Genomic DNA, 24,782 nt, shown 5'->3' on the forward strand with positions numbered 1-24,782 from the left:
CAGTCAGAAGACGGGAGGTCCTGGCCTTCCTTAGCGGTTACAAGGAGTGGAGAAGTTGTAGGACAACACGAGAGATCTTTCAGCTCTTAGAGGTGGGAGACCGCTCTGGGAGTCGAGCTGGACTCTCCAGATAAAACTCAGGGTGTCCAAGAATGGTTTGAAATCAATATATTAACAGGATGCTTGAAAGTTTCCCATATTCACGGCGTCAGTCCTTTATATCTTGAAGTCTGTTCTGGGGCGTGGTTGAGTGTAACGCAGCGAGAGGTTCTCCGAGACCCACAGTAGCCTGTGACGCTGTCGTAAGGAAGTACCGCCTGCCCTGCGCCGCTGACGCCACTGGTAGTAAGCGCCCTTTGCTTGGCTCGCGGTGGTGGTGTCCTCACGGGGTGAAAACGGAGAGGTCGTGGAGATCCGTCGTGCTCCCCTCTCTCTGCAGCGTTTACACGCCTTCATCTACAGATCTTCTTTCTCTCATTTTTATTTATTTGTTTATTTTTCCTCTCAAAGCCTCATCTGAGGCTCTGGCGCCTCTTAATCCACCAGCTGAAATAACCAGAAATTCTAATGAATTTGTGGGTGTGCCTTCTTGTCCTGCCAGACTTGGTGGCATAACATCCTGGTGTGTGTTTCTGAGGTAAATTTTAGATACCTAGGCGTATCCTTCTTCACGGCAGAAATACAAGGCCAAGGGTCGGGTGACTGACTCAGCGCTGCAGAATCCCACCTGCCAGCGCAGGAGACGAAGGAGACTCGGGTTCCATCCCTGGGTCAGGAAGGGCCCCCTGGAGAAGGAAACAGCAACCCACTTCAGTATTCTTGCTGGGGAATCCCATGGACAGAGGAGTGTGGCAGGCTACAGTCCATGGGGTTTCAGACACACACACACTTCTCCGTGGCCAAAATGTCAGTGCAAACCAAGGGTCAAGTCAGTTACCAACAATAGGCATAGAGAGGGCTTCTGATCAGGAGAACAGGGAGTAGTTACTCTATGAACAAGGGAAGTGAACTTAAGCTGGGAAGAAAGCCTGTCCCTCAGAACTGAGAGCGTGGGGAGGCAGCCTCCAGCCCAACTCGGCAGGACAGTGGCCAGGGAGTCCTGGGCTCTGCCTTTCCTGCCCGCTCTTGGCCCCATCGGTAGAGCAGCTCTGTTTCTGCATGTGTTTCTGTTTGAAACTCTTCAACTACATAGAAGTGGGAAAACCAGTGTCTCGGGTGACTTGTTGCAGTTTATCTCAAGCCTCTGAGCTGGCCTTTTTCATGTGCGTCTGCTGCCCGTGTGTTGAAGACTAGGGGCTCCCAGGCCAGTGTCCACGTGAAGTTAAGCAGATGACGTGGGGACCGTTTGTTTATTTGAACTGTTTGTACCACCCCTACCAGTATTTACAGCAACAGTGACTGTGTTTATACTCTGTGTTATCTCTGTTGAAATATGTATTTTTTTAGCTTGTGCCGTAATTTAATTCAAAACCATTATTTTCCTCCTTAGTAATACATTAAAATGATGTTATTACAAGTAACAGCATTGTAAAGTCAATTAAATGTATTTAGGGCATAATATGCCACACAGGGGTAAAACCCCCATGAGATTCTTTCTGCTTTTTGTTTCCACGGAGGTGGCAGTAACAGCATATGCCACATTGTGGTCACTGGACAGGAATCCCATGTTTGACCTTAGAACGGTATTTGTTTATCCTTGAGAAAGGTATCATGCTTATCCTGGTAGCCCTGGCGTCTAGCAAAGTGCCTGCCATTTAGTAGAAGCCCAAGTTCAGGAAGTTGACATGTGTTCAACTAAGGTGTGAGAAGAGAAAGAAAAAGCCAGAGAAAACAGTGGATGAATAGGAGGGTTCTTAAGGGCATCAAGTGAGAAAAAGTTTTTAAAAGAAGAATCAGGTCACCATTTTTAGATTCTATGAAACCCAGACTCAGTGGGGAAAAAGCCACTGGATTTGGGGGTTTATTTTGTCAATGGAGACCCATGACAGAGAAGTCTTAGAAGCCATAGGGGAGGCAGTGGTGGTGGTGTTTGAGTCTGCCGGGCTTTTTTGCGACCCCATAGACTGTAGCCCGACTCTTGCCTGGAAAATCCCATGGATGGAGGACCTGGTAGGCTGCAGTCCATGGGGTCACGAAGAGTCGGGCACGACTGAGCGACTTCACTTTCACTTTTCACTTTCATGCATTGGAGAAGGAAATGGCAACCCACTCCAGTGTTCTTGCCTGGAGAATCCCAGGGACAGGGGAGCCTGGTGGGCTGCCGTCTATGGGGTCGCACGGATTCGGACACAACTGAAGCGACGCAGCAGCAGCTGACTGTAGCCCACCAGGCTCCTCTGCCCACGGAATTTTCCAGGCAGTACGTTGCCACTTCCTCCTCCGGTGGATCTTCCCAACTCAAGGATCGAATGAGCATCTTCTGCACTTGGCAGGTGGATTCTTTACCACTGTGCCACCAGGCAAGCCGCCAGGGGAGCGAATAGGCTCCAAATGGCAAAGCCTTTAATTGTTTAAAGGGCCAGTGGGGAGGCAGAAGGGAAGGAATGGCGGTGGGCGTTGTGTGCAGATTAGAGGGATTACAGCGGTGATTCTCAACGCCAGCATTACTGGTAGTTTGGGGCCTGATGACTGTGTTGTACCATAGGGCGTGGTCCCGTGCCTCGGAGGGCAGCCGCCGCAGCCCCGGGGGGACAGTGAGAAACGCCTGCAGACAGTGTCAGATGTCCCCTGGGGGCTGGTGCAGTGGGGTCGAGACTGCTGCTGGCACACCCACGTTGCTGCTTTCTCTCCTCTGCTCCGTTGTCTGCTGGGGTGTTCATGGTACTTGCAGGCAGATGGGGAAGGAACTGCTCCAGGAACAGGTGGGAAGCTACAGGCATCCAGGGGGCGATGCCTGAATTGCTTACCAGAGGGCAGTTGATAGGGGAACAGGGCAAACCCACCGTTGAGAGAGGTGCCCTGAAGTTAGAAGAGCTGGGAAGATGTGTTTAATGTGGACTTAGTTCATGTTAGTTCATGGCCTTGAGCTTCTCACTCTGAAGAGAGAAAAGATCACCTGAGGATGAAGTAGATGAGGTTAATGTTGGGTCTTTGAGGGAATTACAGAACATTTTGGTAACCCTTGTGGGGATGCATTAACGCACATGAGTAAAAAGAGATCCTGAGCAGCAGTGAGGCCTGGCCGAATAGGGACTTTAAAAAATTACTTACAACATTAATTAAAATCCTAGAGGGGAGGACTTCCCTGGTGACTCATTGGATAAGAATCCACGGGCACAGGAGGCGCAAGTTCAATTCCTAGTCTGGGAAGATCCCGCAGGCCACAGAGCAGCTAAGCCCGCATGCCATAGCTACTGGTCCTCGCCCTGGAGCCCAGGGGCCCTGACTCCTGGAGTCGTTTTTGCGCCTAGAGCCCGTGCTCTGCAACAGGAGATGCCACCACCGTGAGAAACCTGTGCACCGCGGCTACAGGAAGCCCATGCAAAAGCAACAAAGACCCAGCGCAGCCAAAAATAAAAAGGAAAGAAAAAGTAAAACAAAAATCCCGGAGAAGAAATAAACCTATGACCCAACCACTGTAACACTGTTTTAATTTGTGCACTTCACTGTTTATACTCAACGCTTTTTGCCTTTTTTACTTTGCTGAGTATAGATTTTAGTGTTACTGAACTGTTACTTGAGTTATAGTTAATGACTACAGAATAGCCTGTAGGGCTTCCCTAGTGGCTCAGTGGTACAAAGAATCCACCTGCCAATGCAGGAGAGACTCAGGAGTCACGGGTTTGATCCCTGGGTTGGAAAGATCCCCTGGAGGAGGAAATGGCTGCAAGTATTCTTGCCTGGAAAATTCCATGGACAGAGGAGCCTGACGGGCTGCAGTCTGTGGGGTTGCGAAGAGTCGGATGCAACTGAGTGGCTTTCCCTTATAAGGCTAGCACACAGGTGCAGATATTTTCTTTAATTAATCAGATAGCCTCTAGTTACTGGCTTGGTTAGGTCGTGTCCACTTCTTAGTAACATTTGTCCTTAATGCTGTAGCACACCTTCATGGAGCCTTGCTGGATTTTATTTGTGGATCCAGTAAAGGCTTCATACAGTGCCGAGTGCAGAGCAGGAAACGTGTTGGCCTCAGGGTCGCTTCACTGAGGTTCTCCCTGACCCACAACATTTAAAACTGCAAACCCATCTCTGCTTCATTGTTTCCACCACCCCTGCTGTCTCCAGAACACTGGGTGTTTTATCTTGATTGCTCCTATCTCCCTTGCTAAGTCCACAGACTCCCACAGACGGGACAAGGATTTGGGGTCAGTTGACCGGACCAGAGAGTACTGGCATGTAAATACTTGCTGAGTGGTGGGGTTGACCCAGATGGACAGGCAAGGCGAGCTTGAAGAGTGTCCACAGCAGCACATATTCATGGAAGCCAGTGGGAGGGTAATTGCACTTACTAGTACTTGGTTTCCAGGTGGGCGCGAAAGCAGCAGCAGTCCGCGTGGCTGATGAACTGGGAGATGGTAGGGTTAGCGCTGTTGGCAGCCGGTGTGTGCTCCTCTGGCAGGAGAGCGTGTCCCAGGGTTTCCTTACTACAGAAGAAGCAGTTTGAGAATTAACAGTGGCATGGTTGGTAGAAAATGCCATTTTGCCAGGAATGGACTGTATCGCTGTTTAATTGCCTCTGCCTTGGCCAGCAGCCCCCTCTTGGCTTGCTGTGTGTTTGATTCACACCGTATGGTACTGTATAAGTTAAGTTGTATTTTCAAGGAATTTTTCTTTCATGATCGGAGCAAGGATGTGTATGTGGTAATCTGAGTAAGCAGGTATGCCTGTCAGGCCTGAGTTAAGCAGGGCTAGTGACAGTGTCACCTCAGCCCAGGTGGCATGGTGGTAAAGAGCCTGCCTGCCAATACAGGAGACACAAGAGACACAGGTTCGATCCCTGGGTCGGGAAGGTTCCCCTGGAGAAGGGCATGGCCACCCACCTCAGTATTATCACCTGGAAAATCCCACGGACAGAGGAGCCTTGTGGGCTACAGTCCTTGGAGTCTCAAAGAGTTGGACGTACTAACACTCTTACTTGGTAAATATGTAAGATATTTAGCATGGCATATTTTAAGCAACTGTTGGGAGTCTTGCTTGAGTATGGAAATTGTAATAGTTTTCTTCTGGAACAGCCTTAATTGTCACCTTCAGCCAGTATATGGCTCTCCAGTTTGTTACAGGTTTTCTACTGTACCATGGTTTTAGTTTTCAGATTCCACGTGTTCCCTGGTGAATTGTTAAGGACGGACAGGTATGATTTAGTGGACGAAACACTGGATTGACAGTTGAAGTAACGTTTCCGTCTCATGTTTGTCAGTAGTGACGTGTCTAAATTTGTTCGTTTCTTCCTGTTTAAAACATGATAGTGATCCCCAGCACCACTCTCTGCCTTCTTCCAGAACCTCTGGGACACTTTTGTCAACATACTGGTTTATTGGAACCGTGTAAAGAGATTTCATGTTTTGAGGTCTATCCCAGAAATGCCTTTTGCCTTACCTATGCCTTTTTCGGCTTTATTTGAATATTGATTTATCTGCAGTGATTTGAGTTGAGCTGAGTTGGTCATCTTTTAAATTTTAAAAGTTTTAATTTATGTTATTGGAACCAACTGCTTTATTCAAAATAGGATTTGATAATTATATTGACAAGTATAGAATGATAAGACATAGTATTTTTCTCCATATAGTTTTGACTTTGAGAATTTTGAGGATACATCCTCCACTTGTTTTTAGCAAAAATTGGACTGACCTTGCATAGATTGGAGCGATTAATTTCTTCCCTTCTAAGTAAAATTGACCACAATTAGCATATGCTGTAACCCATTTTAAGACAAATGCTTAGGAAGACTTGCTTTTTTTCTTTTTTGGAAAACCATTCTCCTTACATTGCTCCTCGTTGTTTGTTTGTGAGCATAATATTAACTCTCTCAGGATCCTGGTCTTCTCTTTATCTTGATCAAAGAACATCCTTAGGAAGGAATCCTGCATTTTCCTTTTAGCCCATTTGTGACTTCTTGTGAAGTTATGTGTCTGAATTACCTGGGAACTGTGCAAACCAACTTTCTGGAGCAGAGCCTCAAAGAGCAGTGAGGTTAGAAAGTTTACATAAGAGTTAGAGAATTTAACCTATGCCTGAGAGGCTGACTATAAGTGTATATTATATTAGTATGTTTTTATATATTAGTATATGTATTACAGTGTATTCACGTGTTTTATATAGAGAATATACATATGTATTGGAATTTCCCACGTGGCGCTAATAGTGAAGAACCCGCCTGCCAGCGCAGGAGACCTAAGAGATGTGGGTTCAATCCCTGGGTCTAGAAGATCCCCTGGAGAAGAAAAGGGCAACCCACTCCAGTATTCTTGCCTGGCGAACTCCATGGACAAAGGAGCCTGGCAGGCTGTAGTCTCTGGGATTGCAAAGACTCAGACACAGCTGAGCGACTGAGCACATACATGCGTATGCATCCCTTAACCAGCATTTGCTTCTTTCCAGGGAGGATGCTGGAGAACCAGACTCCTGGAGCAGTTTGTCCTATGAAATCCCTTACGGAGACTGTTCTGTGAGGCATCACCGAGAGCTGGACGTCTATATGCTAACCTCCGAGTCTGAACCACACCAGGAGCCCCCACTACCTGGAGACAGTTGCACTGGACATATTTTTAAACTTATGAACATCCAACAGCAGCTAATGGTGAGGAAGAAAATTTCCATTTGGAGTCTTTGGTACCCTCACCCGTTCCCCCAGTGAGCTTTGCCATAATTAGAACATAGCCGTGCGTCCCTCAGAGATTGTGAAACCTGTGGAGCAGTTTTAGCTGCATTCGAAGTCAGCATTTATAGCGATAGAGCTTAGCACCGGGGTAGTAACAAGGGAAGACTGGGAAAATTCTTCATTGGGTTTTGCCAGGCTTTTAAAATAATGAGAGACACACACACACACACACACACACACACGCACACGCACGCACACACACACGCACACACACACACACTGCCGACAGAGAACCGAGCAACAGCTAGAGCTAGCATTTTCTGGCTTAAAAGGAAATTTGTTTAACACTGTAAATTTGTTGGTTTAACTTTATGAAACAAAATGAGCTAAACTGTTTCTGAGATGGTTGCTAAAGAACAGGAACCAAATTTCCTAAGAAACAGTCTTTCCTCAACTCTTTCAATGAGTGATGACCACATTGCTATATTTAAATTGATAGTTGTGCATAAAAAGATCACTAAAAAAAATAAAGATTTTTATAATCCACTCAAGCCTTCAAGATAAAGTTGTTGCCAGACGTAAAAACATTACAGACTCCCTGGTGGCATTTATTATGGATAATATACACGTCATGTGGATCCATCTCTCTTGGCCGTAACATCTAAAAGGCTAAGTTTAGATAATTTTTCCACCCATTTTATTTCAGAGTTGATTTGATTTGGAAAAATCTTGGCAGTAATTTCATTTAAGGTCATCTGGGGTCAGCTCACCGCCAGAGTCTTCTCTGGGAGCAGACCTTATTTCAGAGACCAGTGGGCCAGGACACTTCACGGCAGGGTTGTAGACGCATTTGCCTCTGCCTCTCCGGGTTGTATTTATTCCATACTAGGTGTCATTTTATTTTCCTCTGTGGAGATGGCTGAAAACTCAGGTTTTCTTTAGAGCTCTTCTACTGGGTGAATGGTAGTCCATTCAGAAACAGCAGTTTCCAGATGCCAAAGCTACCCACAAGATGTGGAAATAGTTTCCTAGAAACCATGAGAAATTAGAACTGTGAGAAGATACATGTGTTAGGAGCATCTAAAATCTTTCAAGCCATACCAGTTTTTTCCTCCAAATCCCCATTCAGTCATGTTCACCCTTTGTTAAATTCAGTGACCCGTTTTCATAATTCTTTGGAGTTGGTCACCATCTCAGGAGGAAGGAAGCAAGTGATTTTGAGTCTCCTAAAGAAGTGTAGCACGGCAGTTCAGTGCAAACCTGTTTTTCTCGTACTGTCTTATTAGAAGGATCTGAGTGAGCTTGACGTGTTTTACACTTGGACATGTGAACTTTCACATGCGACCCAGCGCCCAGACAGGAGCAGGTGATGATCCAGGGCTGGAGGCACAGGGGCCGAGTGGCTGGAGGAGTGAGACGGCGGCACATGGTGTGTGCAAGAGATTATCCTAACAGAGCAAACGATGAGTGAGGAGCGAACCAGGCGTTTCAGAAAATAGTTCTAGGAGCTCCCTCGTGGCTTAGTGGTCAGGATTTCAGGCTGTCTCAGCTGTGGCCCGGCTTCAGTCTGTGATCAGGAAGCCGGGAATCCCGCAGGCTGTGCAGTGCGGCCGAAAAATAAATAAGGAGAGAAAACCACGGATTCAAAAAACAGTGTCATTCTAAGGGTTCCTGAAACTTTGATACAGAGGTAAACCCTCTCTAACGATCAGATGTGTTTTGTTTCTCTCCATTTTTTTCCTAAGCTTCGTCTAACGTGCTTGTGGTTTTTACATAATTTTAACTTTAGATTAACTTTTATTTATTTTCTAAAACATTATAAATGTCTTTTTCCGATTTCACTGTAGTCTTCACTGTTAACGTTGGGAATATGTGACAGCGTAGTGTTCTACACCAGGTTATTAACCACGATTGTTCTAACCATTCCCATATAGATGGCTATGTCTGTTTCTCAAGTTGCAAAGACCTATTTTTGAGATGACCTATAAAATATCCTCAAAGCACAGTACCATCTGAGAATAATGGAAAATTCCCTCTTGCTCGTTTGATATGTTTATTTGTTTAATATTCAGTAGTAGAGGAACAGAGGAACTCTTTATCAGAAGTGAAAGAAAGAATTGAATCATGCCACTCTTTTGAAATTATTATAGCCCCATAACTAAAATAGTTAACCTAGATTGAACAGAGCCTGTTTTGGAGATTGAGGGATGCTGTGTAACTCCTAGGTAAGAATTCCGGGCATGGGAGCATGTGTCTGTTCCTTGTGATTGAAGAGAGAGTTTACCAGACTGGTCAGGATTTGTTTTTACTTGTATATACAAGGCAGGAAGGAAGCTGCCTCTGCCCCTCTAAAGGCCCTATAAAAGGTAGCTTTTTCAACTGTGCTGTTTTAAAATAAGGTTTCTTGAGGCTCAGTTTTAATCTCCTTTCTAAAATAAGTCGATAATATATAGAAAATAGCCATATTGTATTTTCTTGGCATCTTTATCATTCTAGTGATTATGCAGCTATCAGGAAACTGAGGTCAGGGCCGAGGGAGCGTTTATTGGCATTTATTTAGGTTGGCTCATCCTGTGACTTTAGAAGGGCTAGAATGCTAGTGACTTGTCTCCCACAGAATTTTCGCTTACAGATGTCAGTGACATCTTTTCTCATGGTCAGTTTTTTAAAAAACATCTTCTATTTTCTCCTAGAAAACAAGCCTCAAGCAGATGGACAGTCTCATGCCCTCAGCGGTGACAGCACAGGAACCTTCAGGTCCCCCCCGTGACCAGGATGCAGTTGGTCACTTTCTTCCCCAAGCGTCAGAGCCCACACCCAGCCAGCAGCTTGCCTCTGCTGAAGCTGCTGAGAGCTGTCAGCGCTGCCGGGGGAGCACCGTGGGGCAGACAGAGAGCTCCTGTGATGTGTCCGGTGTGACCGAGGAGGAGGATACAGACCCTTCCTGCAGGAAGAAGAGCACAGGTGTGGCGAGAACAGGAGGTGAGGTGGGGCCAGCACCTGTCACAGACCCTGGGGCGGCGTCTGCTCCCGACAGCTGCGTTCCGAGCGTGCCCGATGGCAGAGGAGAGGACCCAGAAGGCCTTCCGTCCTGTGAAGTCAGAGATGAAGAAACTACGTCTTTGGCGGTGGCCCCCGACGTGGGGTCCACAGGCAGCGTCCTGCAGGGGGCCCTGGCCCAGGCCTGCCCTGGAGGCAGGCCGGTGGTCGCTTCACCAGCAGGTGCCAGTGCCCCCGAGGCTGCAGGAGAAAGGGAACATGGCCTCGTGCACCCCAGTGCTGCCATCGAGGGGAACATGCTTGAAGTGGAAGAGAGTATGAAGAGACAGTTTGAGGACCCCAGTATCAGCATGGCTGGAGCCTCTGCCGGAAAAGTCACAGACAAGCCTGTGGATGGAGCCAGCCTTCCAGACGGTGTCTTGGCCGCCAGTCCCCTGGATGCTGACAAACCTGCAGAATCGATCCTTGCAATTAGTAATGGCAAAGCTGCCATTGACCAAACTGCAGAAACCGAAATTTCTAAAAGCTGTACAGAGAGTGCTCACACTTCAGGAGCCCAGAACCCTCAGTTAATTCCAGCTGCTGCAGGCAACGAGGTTTCAGAAGGGCTCCGACCCAACACTCCCTTAGCCAGTGTGTGTGCACCAGGGTCGCCCTCTGATTTAACCTTGTCCGGGCCTCACAAAGATGTGACGCCTACCCCAGAATCAGAAGCGCAGTCATCTAGTGTTCACAGCCAAGACAGCGAATCACCCATCTGCTCCACAGCTGGGAGTGATAAACTTTGCACAGCCCCTGGGTGTCAGCCAAGCACAGGGACGTCTGGTGGCGTGTCGCTTGCAGAACACCGTGACGACACGGCCCCCCAGCCTGAGAGCACGACCACAGAACAGCTCGGCACACGGCCCCCGCCCACTGCCAGCTGCCCGAGCGGCCCGCTGGCCAACTCCACCCAGAACACCCCAGACACCCCAGAACGTGTGGGTGCTTCTCCTCTCCAAGTTTCAGATAAAGAAAGCCAAGGAGAAGATCTGAAAGCGGAGCGCTCGTCAGCAGATCCGGCTGAGGTGGTTCCACACCTGCAGGCCGCTCCCCCCAAGGCTGAGAAAGAAGGGGTGTCGTGCCCGGCTGTGACACCAGGCGGGACTGTCTGTCTGGCAGGCAGTCCCAGCAGTGAATCAGTAACCAAGGATGACGCACTCTCGCTCGTCCCCTCCCAGAGTGAAAAGGGAAGAGCAGCCCTCCAACCACACACAGGTGGTGGAGATGGGCCTGACGGAGACGCGAGACGTCCGGAGGAGCAGCCTCCAGAAGGCGGCGCGGCGGGCCTGGGCCCACTCCCCGTGGCCCTAGACCCACCACCCGGCATGGGGAACACCGGCCCCGGAGGACTCACTGGGGCGCAGGAGCGCCCCTCCCCCTCAGCGGCCCCCGAAGCCCCGGCCGTCGAGGGGGCCACCGCCTCCGCCCTGCTTCCTGGGGGTCAGGCCACTGCGACTGAAGGAGGAAGAACTCAGGTGGTTCCTGAGGGCCCAGGAGGCCAGGGCAAAGCCCGGACCTGTCCCACCACTGAGGATGGCGCTCTCTGCTCAGAAGCATCGCAGGAAGAGTACAGACCACCGCCTCCTGTGCCAGAGGCCCCAGGGGTCCCCGAAGAGCCCGGCACAGCAGCTGGGGCAGAGGACAGAGCGCTGCAGCCCGGCAACTCCCTGGGCACACCCTTGGCCCGTCTTCATGCAGAAGCTAAACCCAACAAGGAAGTGGCCCCAGCAGCCTCCCGGCCGACGGGAGGTGGGGCCGCACAGAGCCTGGTGCCACCAGGAGCCGGTCTGGCTGCAGACTCCAGCCAGGACGCCCCAGGTACAGAGCCGAGCAGCTCAGCTCCAGCGCCAAGTCTGTTAGCAGGTGGGTCCGAGGCGCCGAACTGCAGTCCAGCTTCCTCGGCTCCAGATGCTGAGGTGGAAAACACCCCGTCCCTGGGGAAGAGCGCCGGGTGTGAGGTGAGTGGAGATGCAGTGATGGACGGAGATGCAGTGATGGACGGTGCCCGGGTCCGTGGTCTACAAGCAGCCCTCGGGGCCAGGATGGAGGATGGATCTCACAACGCCCCAGACGCCTCGTCCTGCCTGGAGGAGAATACGATCCTGGGTTTGCCTGGAGCTTCACCAGCCGCAGGCGCGACTGACCCCCAGGGCACTGCGCCCCCGGAGCTGGTGGCGCCTCCGGGTGGGGAGAAGAAGCTGGAGGGAGCAGACTGTGGCTCTGTTGGCCTGCAGGAGGCCCAGGGGGACAGTCAGGCGCATCGCGACCCTCCTCAGCCTGCGGGTGGAGAACGCCCCCCAGAGACGGGGCCCTCGGGTGAGGCAAGGGGTGCCCCCGCTCTGCCTTGCACTGTCTCCACCAAAGCCCTGCATCGGCCCGAGGGTGCCGACTCCATCGAGGAGGCCGCCAGCCGCATCGTGGATTCCGTCATAGAGCAAGTCAAGGCCTCCGGAGCACTGATGACAGAGGGGGCTCCCGCGCACGGGTCACTGCCCAGGCCTCCCAGTGCGGTCCCAGGGACGGAGCCCACAGCGCGTGCTTCCGCCGGGGAGACGAGCCCCCTGCAGCCTGCGGAGACCCCGCCTGTGGACAGTGGTGGCAGAGAAGCCTCTGGGAGCCTTGAGCAGTGCTTTGCTGGAAGCGAGGAGCCAGAGATTATTCTGCCTGTCCAGGGACCTGCACCAGAGACAGGTAAGCCACACAGAGTACACAAGCAACCGTTTGAGGGATAGACTCCCTTCAGAGTCTCTGGGATGTGCTGGTAAAAATACAAGCGTCACTGCTGTTTGGAGGCTGTGTGTTCACTGGGTCTGTTCACTGGGTTGGTTGCCAGGCTACCAGTCAACACCATCCGGAGAGACACGTCATGTCAGACTGGGACAGATTTTGCTTCCTGTATTCCAGAGCCCTGGCTTGATAGCTCAGAACCTACGAATGCTCTGTCTGTCCCACTAGAACAGCTGCAAGTTTCCTAACCTGGAAAACAGTTCCGAGATCCCAGGTGCTCCAAAGTGATAAAGGAATGGAGCAGATGTTTTGAGTCACGTGTCTTAGTCCTTTTTCTCGAGAACTGTGACACACAGTGTCAACAAAGTGTGTTTTATTTACACGCCTGAAACTCCCTTTCTTTGCCCACCATCCTAGTCCGTGTCCTGAGCACATTTAGAGTCAGGGTGGTTTCAGAACAGCTGGCAGTATCTTTCTAAGCCGATGGCCCAGCATCCCACATGGTGGCATTAGGTCATTGGTGGAGGCTGGGGGGAAGGGAACGCCCCACTTTTCCTGCCCGAGGAGCAGGCCTCCTGTCCCATTGCTGGTGGCTCTTGGGCAGCCAGCCGTCTGGGAACTGGGGACCCTGCGCCGTGCAGGACCTAGGATACAGGATTTCCGCCCGAGCCTGGTCTGCCGCGCTGTCACAGGGCAGACGTTGTGTCTGCTTATCTCGGTGAAGCAGCTGCAGCGAGCAGATTGCTCACACAGCAGCAGCCCCGTTCCATCTGCGGGTAACCGTGTCCAGAGAGAGCAAAGAGAAGCCACTTGTGCTCGGTGGAAAGAGACCAGCCGCATAGAACTTCTTATTGGGGGTTGAGGCTGAGGCTTAAACTGAAGTCGGACTGGGTTTTGACTCTTGACGTCGTTCAAGGTCAGTTGAGTTCACACTTTGAGACCACCACCTCTTCCCAGAGATAGAGGACCTATCTCCATGCTCGCCCCCAGACTCTCATAGGTAAGAAGCCTGTTTTGTTTTTATTGTTTGATTGTTTTTGCAGTTCCTTCTAAATTTTGAAAAACCCCTTTACTGTAGCTATGTGTGAAGAGTTGCGGGGGTGGGGCAGGAAGAGAAATGAATGAACAGAAGAAGGAAAGAAGTTGCTTTGGAAAAAGAGCCGTTTAAACACAGTGGCCATTTTTCCTGATAAAGGGTTTTTAACCATTTATAATCTGTTTTACCAGTTGAGGGATTTAAGAAACCCATAGTAGTAGTTTCGGTGGCTTCAGGCTTTTTGTTTTCTTAATATCTTGGATTGTTAGCCATGAGCAAATTTCTATCACTGTCAATCTCAGGATTTAAATAAGAAGGTCTTTAATTTTTAAAATAAAGCACAACAACAGGTCTATTTTGGGGGCCCTGGCAGGTTGACATTTCAGAAGAATGGGAGTGGCTGTAAGCTGATGCCCAGCTATGTTCTTTTCATTTGGGTGCTGCGTCTTTGGCCACATGGGCTGGAATTATCTCTCTTTCCGGCTCAGTAGTCAGAATTTAACCCAAGTAAGTTACAGACTAAGTAAGGTTGTCTCCAGAGTACCCTGTGAGAAAAGGTAGATACCAAGAAGAGTTTCAGACTTTGGTTTTTAGTAGTACACAAATATATTAAGGATGCTAAGGAATTGGGTCTGAGATTTTAAGTCTGTAGGAAGGGAAATGAGACAGAAATCAAGTTTTAACAGCGTCTGTGGGTTTGGAGTGGGTGGATATGTGTGGGAGGGTTACTCCTGACGCCTCGAGGCGTCACGTGTGCTCCATGCTAATGGCCTCCAAGGACAGGGAGAAGTAACCAGTGATAAAGCAACGGGTGCTTTTTTCAGAAAATAGCCAGGACTGGGGAAAGTCCCTGGTCACGTTGCCCCAGAGAAAAAGCACCCAAGTGTGGTCTCAGACCAAAGGGTATTTTCTAGGAAGTTTGCATTCCACTTATGAATTTAACCCTACTGCTTTGTAAGTGGGCAGACATCAGTGTAACTGCTGGTTTGGAAGGGCCCACATAGCACTGGCCTCTGTTCTTATTACATACTGCTGTCAGCAGAGCCAAATAGAAATCAAGAGGAGGGAATCACATACCTTCAATTCGAATGAAGGGACGCGGCCCGGTACGTATCAAGAGCATTGCCTGCCATGCTTTGGGAAGTTAGTATTGCATGACGGAGTCAGGCCAGTCCTGGGGGGGCTGCCAGCACCCTGCAAGTCCCAGTAATCTCTGTTTACTGCTGTGACTGGGTGCTGCTTGCCAAGATACATATTTTCAGGTGATGGATATTATCATCAGGATAGTAAGGATTTATGAGAAATCATGTCTCCAAATAAATGAAATAAAAATCAACACCTGTCCCCCGACCCCCACCAAAAAAAAAAAAAACTTGTCTTACTCACATAAAAATGTTTTAATCATGGGAGTATTTAAGGGGATTGCTTAGTCAGTTTTTTTTTTTTTAACCTTAATCACATATTATGAAATGGAAGACAGATTTTCGTTCTTTGGACAACAAAACATTTGCCTTTTTTGTTTTTTTTTTTTTTTTAATTGCTAGTAAGATCATGTAATTAAAAATAAAGGCAAAGAAAGGAAACTTACAAGTATTCATTTATAGTAATGTAGCTTTCCTAAATCTAAAGTAGAGCTTTATACATGTCACAGTGTGCTATTAGAATACAATTTTTTAGATTTATTTTTAATTGGAGGATAATTGCAATATTATGTTGGTTTCTGCCTTTTGAATCGACTGTGAGTATACATATGTCCCCTACCTCTTGAGCCTCTCTCCCACTTCCCAGCCCTAGAATATAATCTTAATATACTTCATGATTATATACTGAGTATATACTATACTATAAAATGTACTCTTTGGTGAAAGAAACCTCTGTGCCCTCTGTTGTAGGGAGCATTTTTCTCTGCCAGAGGAGTAGTGTCACTAGGTTAATAATCATAGAAAATTTCCAAGATGAAATCGAGATGATAGTTCTATTTGTTTTTGGATTATCAAGATGAGTTTTGACTGTTCAGCCATCAGAGTCCCCTTTAAAAAAAAGTGTCAAAGCTTAAATTTGTCTCAGGCATCATTTTATCACTTCCTTCCTGTATTAGCTTGACCATATGGTGGTCAGGGAACAAAACCGCTACCGTTTGGTCTGTTAAGCATCAGTCTAAAGAAAACATGAGAAACTTTTTAAGAAAAGGGCCTGCTGGTTTGTAGTTGTGTTTTGGTTTGAAAAGAAATAAAAGTTAACATCTGATATACTCAGGCTACTTTAGGTGGATGAGTGTGTGTAGTATGTCTTTAAAAGACTCTTCCCAAAGGCTTTATCTCATTCTCAGCGGCTCTTTTCTTCTTGCTGTGCACAAGTATGTCTTGCCTGTATGATAATAAGATGGACTGACTACTAGCTGTATAAGATGGACTGACTACTAGCTGTAGTTGTTAATCGGTTCCCTTAAAGCTTGTAAGTTTTCTTTTCCATGTGCAAGGAAGCACCACACTCAGAATCATCGTGAAAAGGACATAGTGAAAATGGAAGTTCAGTAGGCCTTGAACAAGATCTTCCCTTAGCTACAAACCCACACAGAGGCTGGAGAAAACCACACAACCCTGTGATCAGGGCTCAGCACAGAGCCAGAAGCGACACCAGCTCCCAAACAATACTTGCTGTTTAATGCAAAAAAAAAAAAAGGCAAACAAAATGCATGAAACCTGGAGCAAGCTGTGTAAACAGAAAGGCCCAGGGAATCAATTTTTCAGATGCACTTTGTAACCACCTTGCTCTCCCTAGAAATGCCCGACACGAAAGCTGAAGATGAAGTGGATTTTCTGAGTAACACTCGGGAGAGTTCAGTGTCTGAAGAGGTGGCTCTGGGAAACAGAACTTCTACGCCAGAGGTGAAACAAGGCCCGAAGACCCAGGCGGTGAGTCTGTGCGAGCACAAAGTGTGTTCGGCCTCCTCCGCTGTGTCTGCTCTGTGGCACTGCCGGGGGGAGCTCTTGAATTCACAGTAGGGTTTTTCCCCTTCTCCCTTGTTCCCTAATATACAGGTGTGGACGTGGTGTGGTGAAGCTTTTACACAGCATCCTTTTAGAATGGATGTCTTAGGTCCCTGCAGGGATCCCTTGGAGGCCGTAATGAAAAAGGTTTTTCCCCTGTGAGCACAAGCCTTTCCAGTCTGTCATGAGGTTTAACATGTCTCAAGATGGGAATTACCACAAAAAGGGATCTACTGACACTGATTAAACCTGACTCTTCTCTCTCTATATAGAAACTGATAGCGAAGATGATTTTTTAATTTGAAACCCAATACTGACCAAAATAGAAAGTATATCATTTTTAATGATTAAAAATAGGTTTATTAGATTTTCATAACAACTCTATTGAGACATAATTCACATAGCTGTACAGTTCACTCATTCAGGTGAAGTGCAGAGTGCGGCAGTTTTTTAGCATATTTATAGAGTTGCACAGCCATCCCCACTGCCCAACTTTATAACATTGGCATCAGGCCAGAAGGAACCCCGTCTTCACTAGCAGTTCACCCCTGCCCGCCTCAGTCAGTAGGCACCAGCCTCCTTGCTGTCTCCAAGGATTTGCCTCTTCCAGAACGTCGCACAGATGGCAGTCACAGAACGTGTGGTCTTCACCAACTGGTTTCTTTCACTTAGTGTATTATTTCAAAGTTCATCCATGCTATAACATTGATCAGTATTTAATTTCTTTTTATTGCCAAGTAGTACCCCATTGTATGGATGTACCATATTTTTTTCTATATTTGGATTGTTTCTACTTTTTGGCTAAATAGTTGTGAATAGTAGCTGCTAACAAACTGTCCGTTTGTACGGACATATGTTTTTATATGCTCAGTAATTACTGTGTTGGCTCATGTGGTAATTCTATATTTCGTATTCAGTAAGTTTTCAAAAATGATTTTTTTTTTCCAGAGTCTTGATTATTGTTCTTGTTTGAAGCTATTAACTTGTAAAAGAAGAGAACTTGTAACCTTGTTGAACAGTGGTCTAAGCTAGATGCCATGATTCTCTTTCTTTTTTTAAAAAGCGCCAAAAGCAAACAAACCTGCGCACATCTTCGGCTGGAAAACCGAGTTACTGGAGTAGATCACATTGCCAGTCAGAGAATCAGCCGTCCTTGTCTAGACCTGAGGGTGTGTTTTCTTTGCTCTTCAGAGGGCTAAGTATTTTTCGTAGAATTACCCCAGTTAGCTAAACAGAACGGTACCCTTCCAAACTGTTTCAAGTGTATGGAGTGGGATAAACAAGCTTCATTTTGTTGGAGTGCAGTGGTAGGGAGGTGCTGGCTGTTCTCACCCACCCCTTATTACCGATAATATTCATGACTAATGCCTGGGTGGCTACTTGTACAGCAGGCATTATTCAGACAAATGTTGCTTTTGCTCCTGGGGAAAGAAAAGAGAACACGCCCTGCATGGGTAACATGTGTCTTTGTTTCCAGAAGCCCCTGAAAAAGGGAAGGAACAAACTCACATCCTTGAATTCAAATACCTCTCTTTCTTCGTCCTCCACGTGAAGTCCTGTGATTAGTGTTCTGTGTACAGCCTGAGGCTTAGCCGCAGACCCTGTGCTTTCCTGTGAGGATAGCTCTGTCCTGACTGTATCTTAACCATTACAAAGAAGAGAGCAAAACTCTGTTTTGTTTTGGGTTTGTTTTTGTTTGTTTTGTATTGGGGGTATAGCTGGTAAACAGACAGTGTTGTGATAGTTTCGGGTGACCACTGAAGGGACTCAGCCGAACATACAAATGAATCCATCTCCCCCAAATTCCCCTCCCATCCAGGAAGCCACATAACACTGAGCAGAGTTCCTGTGCTAGACAGCAGGTCCTTGCTGGTGATCCATTTTAAATACAGCAGTGTGTACACGTCCATCCCTAGCTGCCTAACTAGCCCTTCCTCCCATCCTTGCCCCTGATAACTGTAAGTGCCTTCTCTAAGTCCGTGAGTCTGTTCCTGTTTTGTAAGTAAGTCCATCTGCATCGTTCTTTTTAGCCTCCAGATGCCAGGGCTGGCGCTGGATAGGTCTCCTCCTCTGTCTGACTGACAGTTACTCCTTTCCTCGTCTCTTTCCCTCTTCTCATCTTCCCTCCAGTTTCAGAAGTTGAGAGAGAGGACACTCCTCTGGTTGGTCATCAGGCGTCATTTTACAGATAGAAGAAGTAGACCCCCGAATAGTCCCTGGGCTAGCTCAAGGTCAGGGCCTGCTAGAATGGGAGCTTCTAGTTTGGTTCTAAGCTAGAATCTGCCCAGGGGGGTGCTTTCCTCCCCAGCTCTTACCCCAGCTCTCTACTGTGGGCTTATCCTAAGGAGCCTCAGGATTCGAGAACCGTGTAATCTGTCTGTTGTTGCTGGGGTATGTCTTTGCTTTGTGTGTGCCTCCACTCCATGTAGTTAGAGAAAGTATACTTTAATGGCATTTTTAGTTCATGAGGATCTTCAGGTCTAGCGTTCACAGCGTTCTTACAGGGACGAGAAATCTGACCTCTGACCTGCCCTCCCTTGCTGTGGATCGAAAGCAGGAAGCGTGAACACAGCATTTTGCATCTTCCCTGTGTTGCATTTTCTCCTTTTTTCCCCATCTAACTCTGCTTGTTCTTTTCCTGGAGGGAAGTTTGCGAACACGTTTGTAAAGGACAGAGAATAAATACTTCAGAGTTTGTGGGATGTACAGTTTCTGTAACAGCTAATCACCTTTGCTGTTGCATGCGAAAGCAGCCAGAGGCTGCCTGTAAAGAAGCATTTGATTGACAGTTCTGATAAAATCTTCATAGAAATTTGAATTTCTTTTTAAATTTTTTTTCTTTTCTTTGAATTTTGAATTTCATATTGTGAAATGATTTCATGTCATGAAATACTCTTTTTTGAATTTTTTCTTTCATCACTAAACAATATAAAAATCTGCTCTTTGGTGGGTTTTTTTTTTTCCCCCACATGCTGTACAAAAACGGGTGGTGGGGGAAAAAAAAAACAAAAATGGGTGGTGGTAATCTGTCGGCCCCTGCCTTTAGAATATGTGTGCCTCAGTGGATGAGAAGAAAGAGAAAGCAAGTGGAATTTTTTCTCTTCTGAGTGGTCTCAGCCTGCGGGGGAGCTTGTTACTAAACCACACAGAGGAAGCAGAGAGTTTCATGTCTCTCCCAAGTGTGTTTTTTGACTTGGTGTCTTGACTTTCTTAGCCTGTCTGTCTTCTGGCCTTAACCTTCTGGAGCCTGGGCTTACAGTCTGAGATTGTGATGGTAGTCGAGGGCGGAGTGGCATTCGTTTAGGATTATTTAATTTGGTCTCTCAGACACATGCCCAGTCTGTGTATTGCCCTTGGGAATAAACCAGTCATTGCCTCATTGACTCATTGTTTCTCTGAATCAGCCTCTTCCAAATGTAAAACAGGAAAAAATCAGTGTGTCTTAACGTTTTGCTACTGTCTTGAAAACCTGGAACATAGTTTTGCGTAAGGAATAAAGGATGCATAAAGGAATCGGGCAGTATCAAGACTAGTACTTGTGTATGCGCAGAGAAAGCACATGTATGTTAAACGCTTCAGGTTTCTCAGTCCTGATTCCAGAGGCCCAGTTTTAAACACAGAATGGTCCATTCCCGTCAGTCATTTTATCACCACTTTATATTCATGGCTTGTCGCTACGTATTGCCAAAGATTCAATACTAGTTACACTTTCAGTTCAGTTCAGTTCAGTTCAGTTCAGTTCTAGATTACCTTTTGCTGTCCTTTTTTCCCCCGGTGAGTTAATATCTATCAAGGACTTGGAGCTCGACATGCAGTAAGTACAGCTTAGCATTCTTATTATTAATTAGTTTCATGACTTCATATTCCAGTATCCTTTTTACTCATTGAAGTAACCGGTGACTTACAGTGGTTCCTAAAGCAATCAGACTGCAGATTCTGCTTCTTGAACATCGTTATAAAAGCTTCAGGAGTAGCAGCAAGCATTAATTTAAGTTGGGAGACAGGGTGCTTGTTTTAGTTCTGAGATCTTTAGAAATTTGAATGAACCTGAAAGATTACCCAAAATAGGAAGGAAAAAAATGCTTTCTGGAAAGTTAAGCAACTAGCCTCATTTCAGAGCTAGTTAACTCTGTACGCTTGACTGGAACTCGTTTCTGTACGGGTAATGTTTCTGTTACACTGTGGTTTTCAGAAAACTCCTCCTGGGGATATACATCTGGGCAATTCAGTTCACTTTGATTTTTTGTGTTTTAAACAAACAGCCCTGAATGATGGATACACACATGAAGATTCTGAAACCGTTGTGTCATACTCCCGTGCTTTCAGTGATAGTCGGAGGAATCCCTTTGACTCCTTTAGCACCTACTTTCGTTTGCTTTAAAAGAAGTCTCGTGATCTTGTTATGATTTGCTCACCTGTAGCTAAGTACTGTCAAGATGGTATTTGTCCAGAGAGTTTGCTTTTGCTGAATAGATAAGACTTTCCAGACCTGCTGTTTATTTCCTAAAGAATGCTGTACAGAGATGTCTCTGAGTATTGAGTCCAGAACAGAAAGCCTCTGGGACCATTCACCTTGGGGATATGCTCCACAGAGGCCAGGAAGAAGTTCTGACTCCTGCTTGCCTGCCCTAGTGCTTCAAACCAGCATACTCCGTGTCTTCTGTGGATCTTTTCAGTATATGGCCAGATTAATTAGGAAGGACTGTCTGTTCATTGAGGTATTTCTATAATAATTCCTTTTCCAAATGATCGTTGCAAAAGCTTGTTAGCCATACGGAAGAGTTAATTCAGCAAGCCAGAGTGTCTTGTCAGGATGCCCATGGTCCTGGCAGCCAAACACTCAAGAAGAAATACATTCAAGCACAACTCTAAAATCCCATATGTTGAGTGTTAGGCTACCGGGAAAGTCTAGTCTTCATTTAACACACACTCCCCAGTCGGAACCACTCCCTTTAAAAATAAAAAATAAAAACTGCATGGCCAAACGTGAAATTAGCTCAATTTTCATTCTTAGTTATTTTTGCAACAGTGTTAGTATTTGTTTCTTCATGGTCTTGGTAAGGGCGGTGTTAGACTATTTTTTGTTAAAATCTTTCTGAATTCTCCCTGTGCTTTGGTCATTTTCTGTGTTTTCTTCCTCTTGTCTCAAGGGGGCGAGCTTGCATTTCCATACCTAGGCCAGGAGTCTCTTAAAAGGGTTTTGTTTTTTTGTGTGTGGCTTTTCACAGCCTTTATGCTGGGCTACGGCAGCTCTCTCAGACTATTTGGTAACTGACTGGGCAGGTCATAGCACTGATAACACAAGATGGCTCACACAGCCTACCCTGTTATTTGACAGTTTCCAGTTTTTAAAAAGATTTTTGAAAATGTCTGTGCTATCATATTTACATACAGAGTTTTGTGGTGTGTGTGTCACCCCGGAAAAAGCAAAGTGGCCTCGCCAATAAGTCTCCTCTACCTGTGTTTGGTATTTAAGAGAACTGGCACCCCTGCCTCCATTGCCAGTGATCTTTTTTGGGGTCCAAATCTAGAGGTACCTTTAGTCGCAGGGAAACTTACTCCTCAGCTTTTTCATATAGAATTTTTAGAGATACTCTGGATGTTTCTTCTGACATGGACTTAAGCAAGAAATTTGTGCAAGTATTTGAGCAAACTCTGGGAGATAGTGGAGAACAGAGGAGCCTGGCATGCTGCAGTCCCTGGGGTTGCCAGGTCGGACACAACTTAGCAACTAAACAACAACAACATATTACTCTAAAGCAGATAGCTGCCAAAAAGAAGTGCCTTGAAGAACCCCGGATCATAAAGCCACAAGCGGAAAAACCTGCAACCTCAGTGTAAAAGTATCTGTAGATAATGTTTGTGAGTTCATGTGTGTGTGCGCAGTCATGTAAGAGTACAATTTAATGATATCTATAGATAATGTATGTAAGAATATTTAATGATTTAATTTAAAACAAAATAGCATAATCTTCCCCTTTTCTAAAAAACTGAGGTATACTTGGTGTACAATATTTTAGCTGCTTAGCAGTGATTCACAATTTTTAAAGGTTTATGTTCCATTTATAATTATTAAAAACATCAGGTATGTTCCCTGTGTTGTACAATATGCCCTTATAATGTATTTTACACATAGTAGTCTGTACCTCTTTATCCCCTTGCCCTGTCGATTCCACATATAAACGATATCATGTAGTATGTGTTTTTCTCTGTTGGACTTAGCTTCACTTAATATAATTCCCTCCAAGTTCATGTATATTATTGCAACTGGCAAAAACTCATTCCTTGTTATGCTGAGTAGTATACCATTGTATATGGCCATGTATTTTTAAGTGACCATTTGATCTTTGAAGGAAGAAAAGCTTAGGTCCCTGTTGATAATGTGCATAATGGGGGCAGTTATATTCTCAGATTAGATTTTGATTGTGTGTTTTAAGAAGAGGCCTTGCTGGTTGGCTACCATAAGAATAAAATCTGCACGCTGTATGTGGGATTGTTTACTCTAGCCAGGAAAGGGTTCAGAGGTACTGATTGCTCATATCTTGGTCCTCTTCAGCTGCTCAACTTTGTGATGGGGCCTGTGGCTTTAATTTCAGTTTACTTATTCATTTAGTAAGCCTTAAGTGAATGTTCCTTTCCCTCTCAAAGTATTGCATCAAATATGTAGGGAGGTAAAAAGAGGTTAGATATTGTCCCTGCCCTGAGTCCAGTTAAATAAAGCAAGCACGCAGGGCACACTCACACTCTGTGGCTGCTGTCCGTGAGATGGGCCATGACATGCCTTCAGGGTGCTGGAGGAGAGGGTCACAGAACTCAGATGAGCTCTTCCTGAGATGTGCTTGTCTGGATGCAGTGATGTTTCCTTAGTAAAACCTTTTTGTAACACTTGTGGTCGAAATATTCACTAGAAAGTAGGGATGGTTTCAGGGAACTTTCAATGTGCCCCCCAGCTTGATAGCTCTTTATTGCTTTCACAATGTGCTCGGCCCTTGGAAGATCTCAGAATTGCCAGAATTGCCCTCGTTTCCATTTAGGAAACTGAAAAGTAGCATTTACCAAAAGAAGTACAGGAGTCGGGGGAGAGAGTCGCAGGTGGTGCTGGTGAGGTGTGGGCTCAGTGACCCCTGGGTCGGGAAGAGCCCTGGAGGAGGGCATGGCAGCCCACTCCAGTGTGCTTTCCTGGAGAATCCTACGGACAGAGGAGCCTGGCTGGCTGCAGTCCGTGGGGTCGCAAGGAGTCGGATGCAACTGCAGCGACTTAGCACATGTGCATGTGTGAAGAATGGAAGTGTTTGGTAGTGTGCGAATCATGTAGGAAGTAAAGAGTAGTTTCTCTGTTTAAACATTTCCATTCTTTGCCTCTTTCATGCAGGGATATAGCCACTATTCTGCTGTTCTGAGAATCCTGCACACCCTCATCTTGGCTTAAGGACCCAAAGAATTGTAACATGGTCTTAAGTCCGCACCACACATGTAGTCTTTACTTGATGGTGAAAATACTTCCCATAAAGTTCAGAACAGAAAATACTATTACGAATACATTTAAAATCTTGTCTTCAGTTCAGGCCTTAATAAGAAGTCCAGCTAAACCAAATGTTTATTATGTTGGTCTTCCTTGTCTGTGTCGCAGGTGGCATTCTGTTCTGAGCCATCAGACCTGATACATGTTTAAGAGTTTTGAAAGCCTAATCGTTCTGGGGTTGGAGCTTGGAGTCGAACTGTAATATCAGTGTAAGAATGAAATGGTTTTGTCTTTGGTTCCTAGATTTCTGTTGAGATAGTTAGAAGATTTCTGAGACTGTTTTAAATACTTATGATAGGAATAATTAGAATAAGTATATAGCTTCCCAAAGTGGACATTGTGGAAAATCTTTAAGTGTCTAAATTTGACTTGGAGCTTTCACTTATGTGAGATAAACAGTAGTTCCTATTTATCCGTGGAGTGTATATTCCCAGACCCATTTGGACACCTGAAATCTTGTTTTGTTCACTCAGTCATGTCTGACTCTTTGTGACCCTATGAATTAGCATGCCAGGCTTCCCTGTCCTTCACTATCTCCCGGAGTTTGCTCAGACTCATGTCCATTGAGTCAGTGATGCCATCCAGCCATGTCATCCACTGCCACCCCCATTCACTTCCTGCCCTCAGTCTTTCCCAGCATCAGGGTCTTTTCCAGTGAGTTGTCTCTTTGCATCAGGTGGCCAAACTACTGGACCTTGGGATAGTGTC

At 46.4% G+C, this 24,782-nt stretch overlaps 1 protein-coding gene across 7 annotated transcripts in view; it reads left to right on the forward strand.

The window, feature by feature from the left end:
- The window catches only part of AKAP13 (A-kinase anchoring protein 13), a 321,642-nt gene that overhangs the window by 165,609 nt on the left and 131,251 nt on the right, over positions 1-24,782 (forward strand). For all 7 annotated transcript variants that reach the window (XM_018066002.1, XM_018066004.1, XM_018066003.1 and 4 more), the window contains 3 exons: positions 6,538-6,736; positions 9,451-12,490; positions 16,344-16,477. In XM_018066002.1, the coding sequence (XP_017921491.1) occupies positions 6,538-6,736; positions 9,451-12,490; positions 16,344-16,477 (3,373 nt within the window). The remainder of the gene's footprint in view (positions 1-6,537; positions 6,737-9,450; positions 12,491-16,343; positions 16,478-24,782) is intronic.

The sequence above is a fragment of the Capra hircus genome, chromosome 21 (genome assembly GCF_001704415.2).
Source record: "Capra hircus breed San Clemente chromosome 21, ASM170441v1, whole genome shotgun sequence".
NCBI classification, from domain to species: Eukaryota; Metazoa; Chordata; class Mammalia; order Artiodactyla; family Bovidae; genus Capra; species Capra hircus.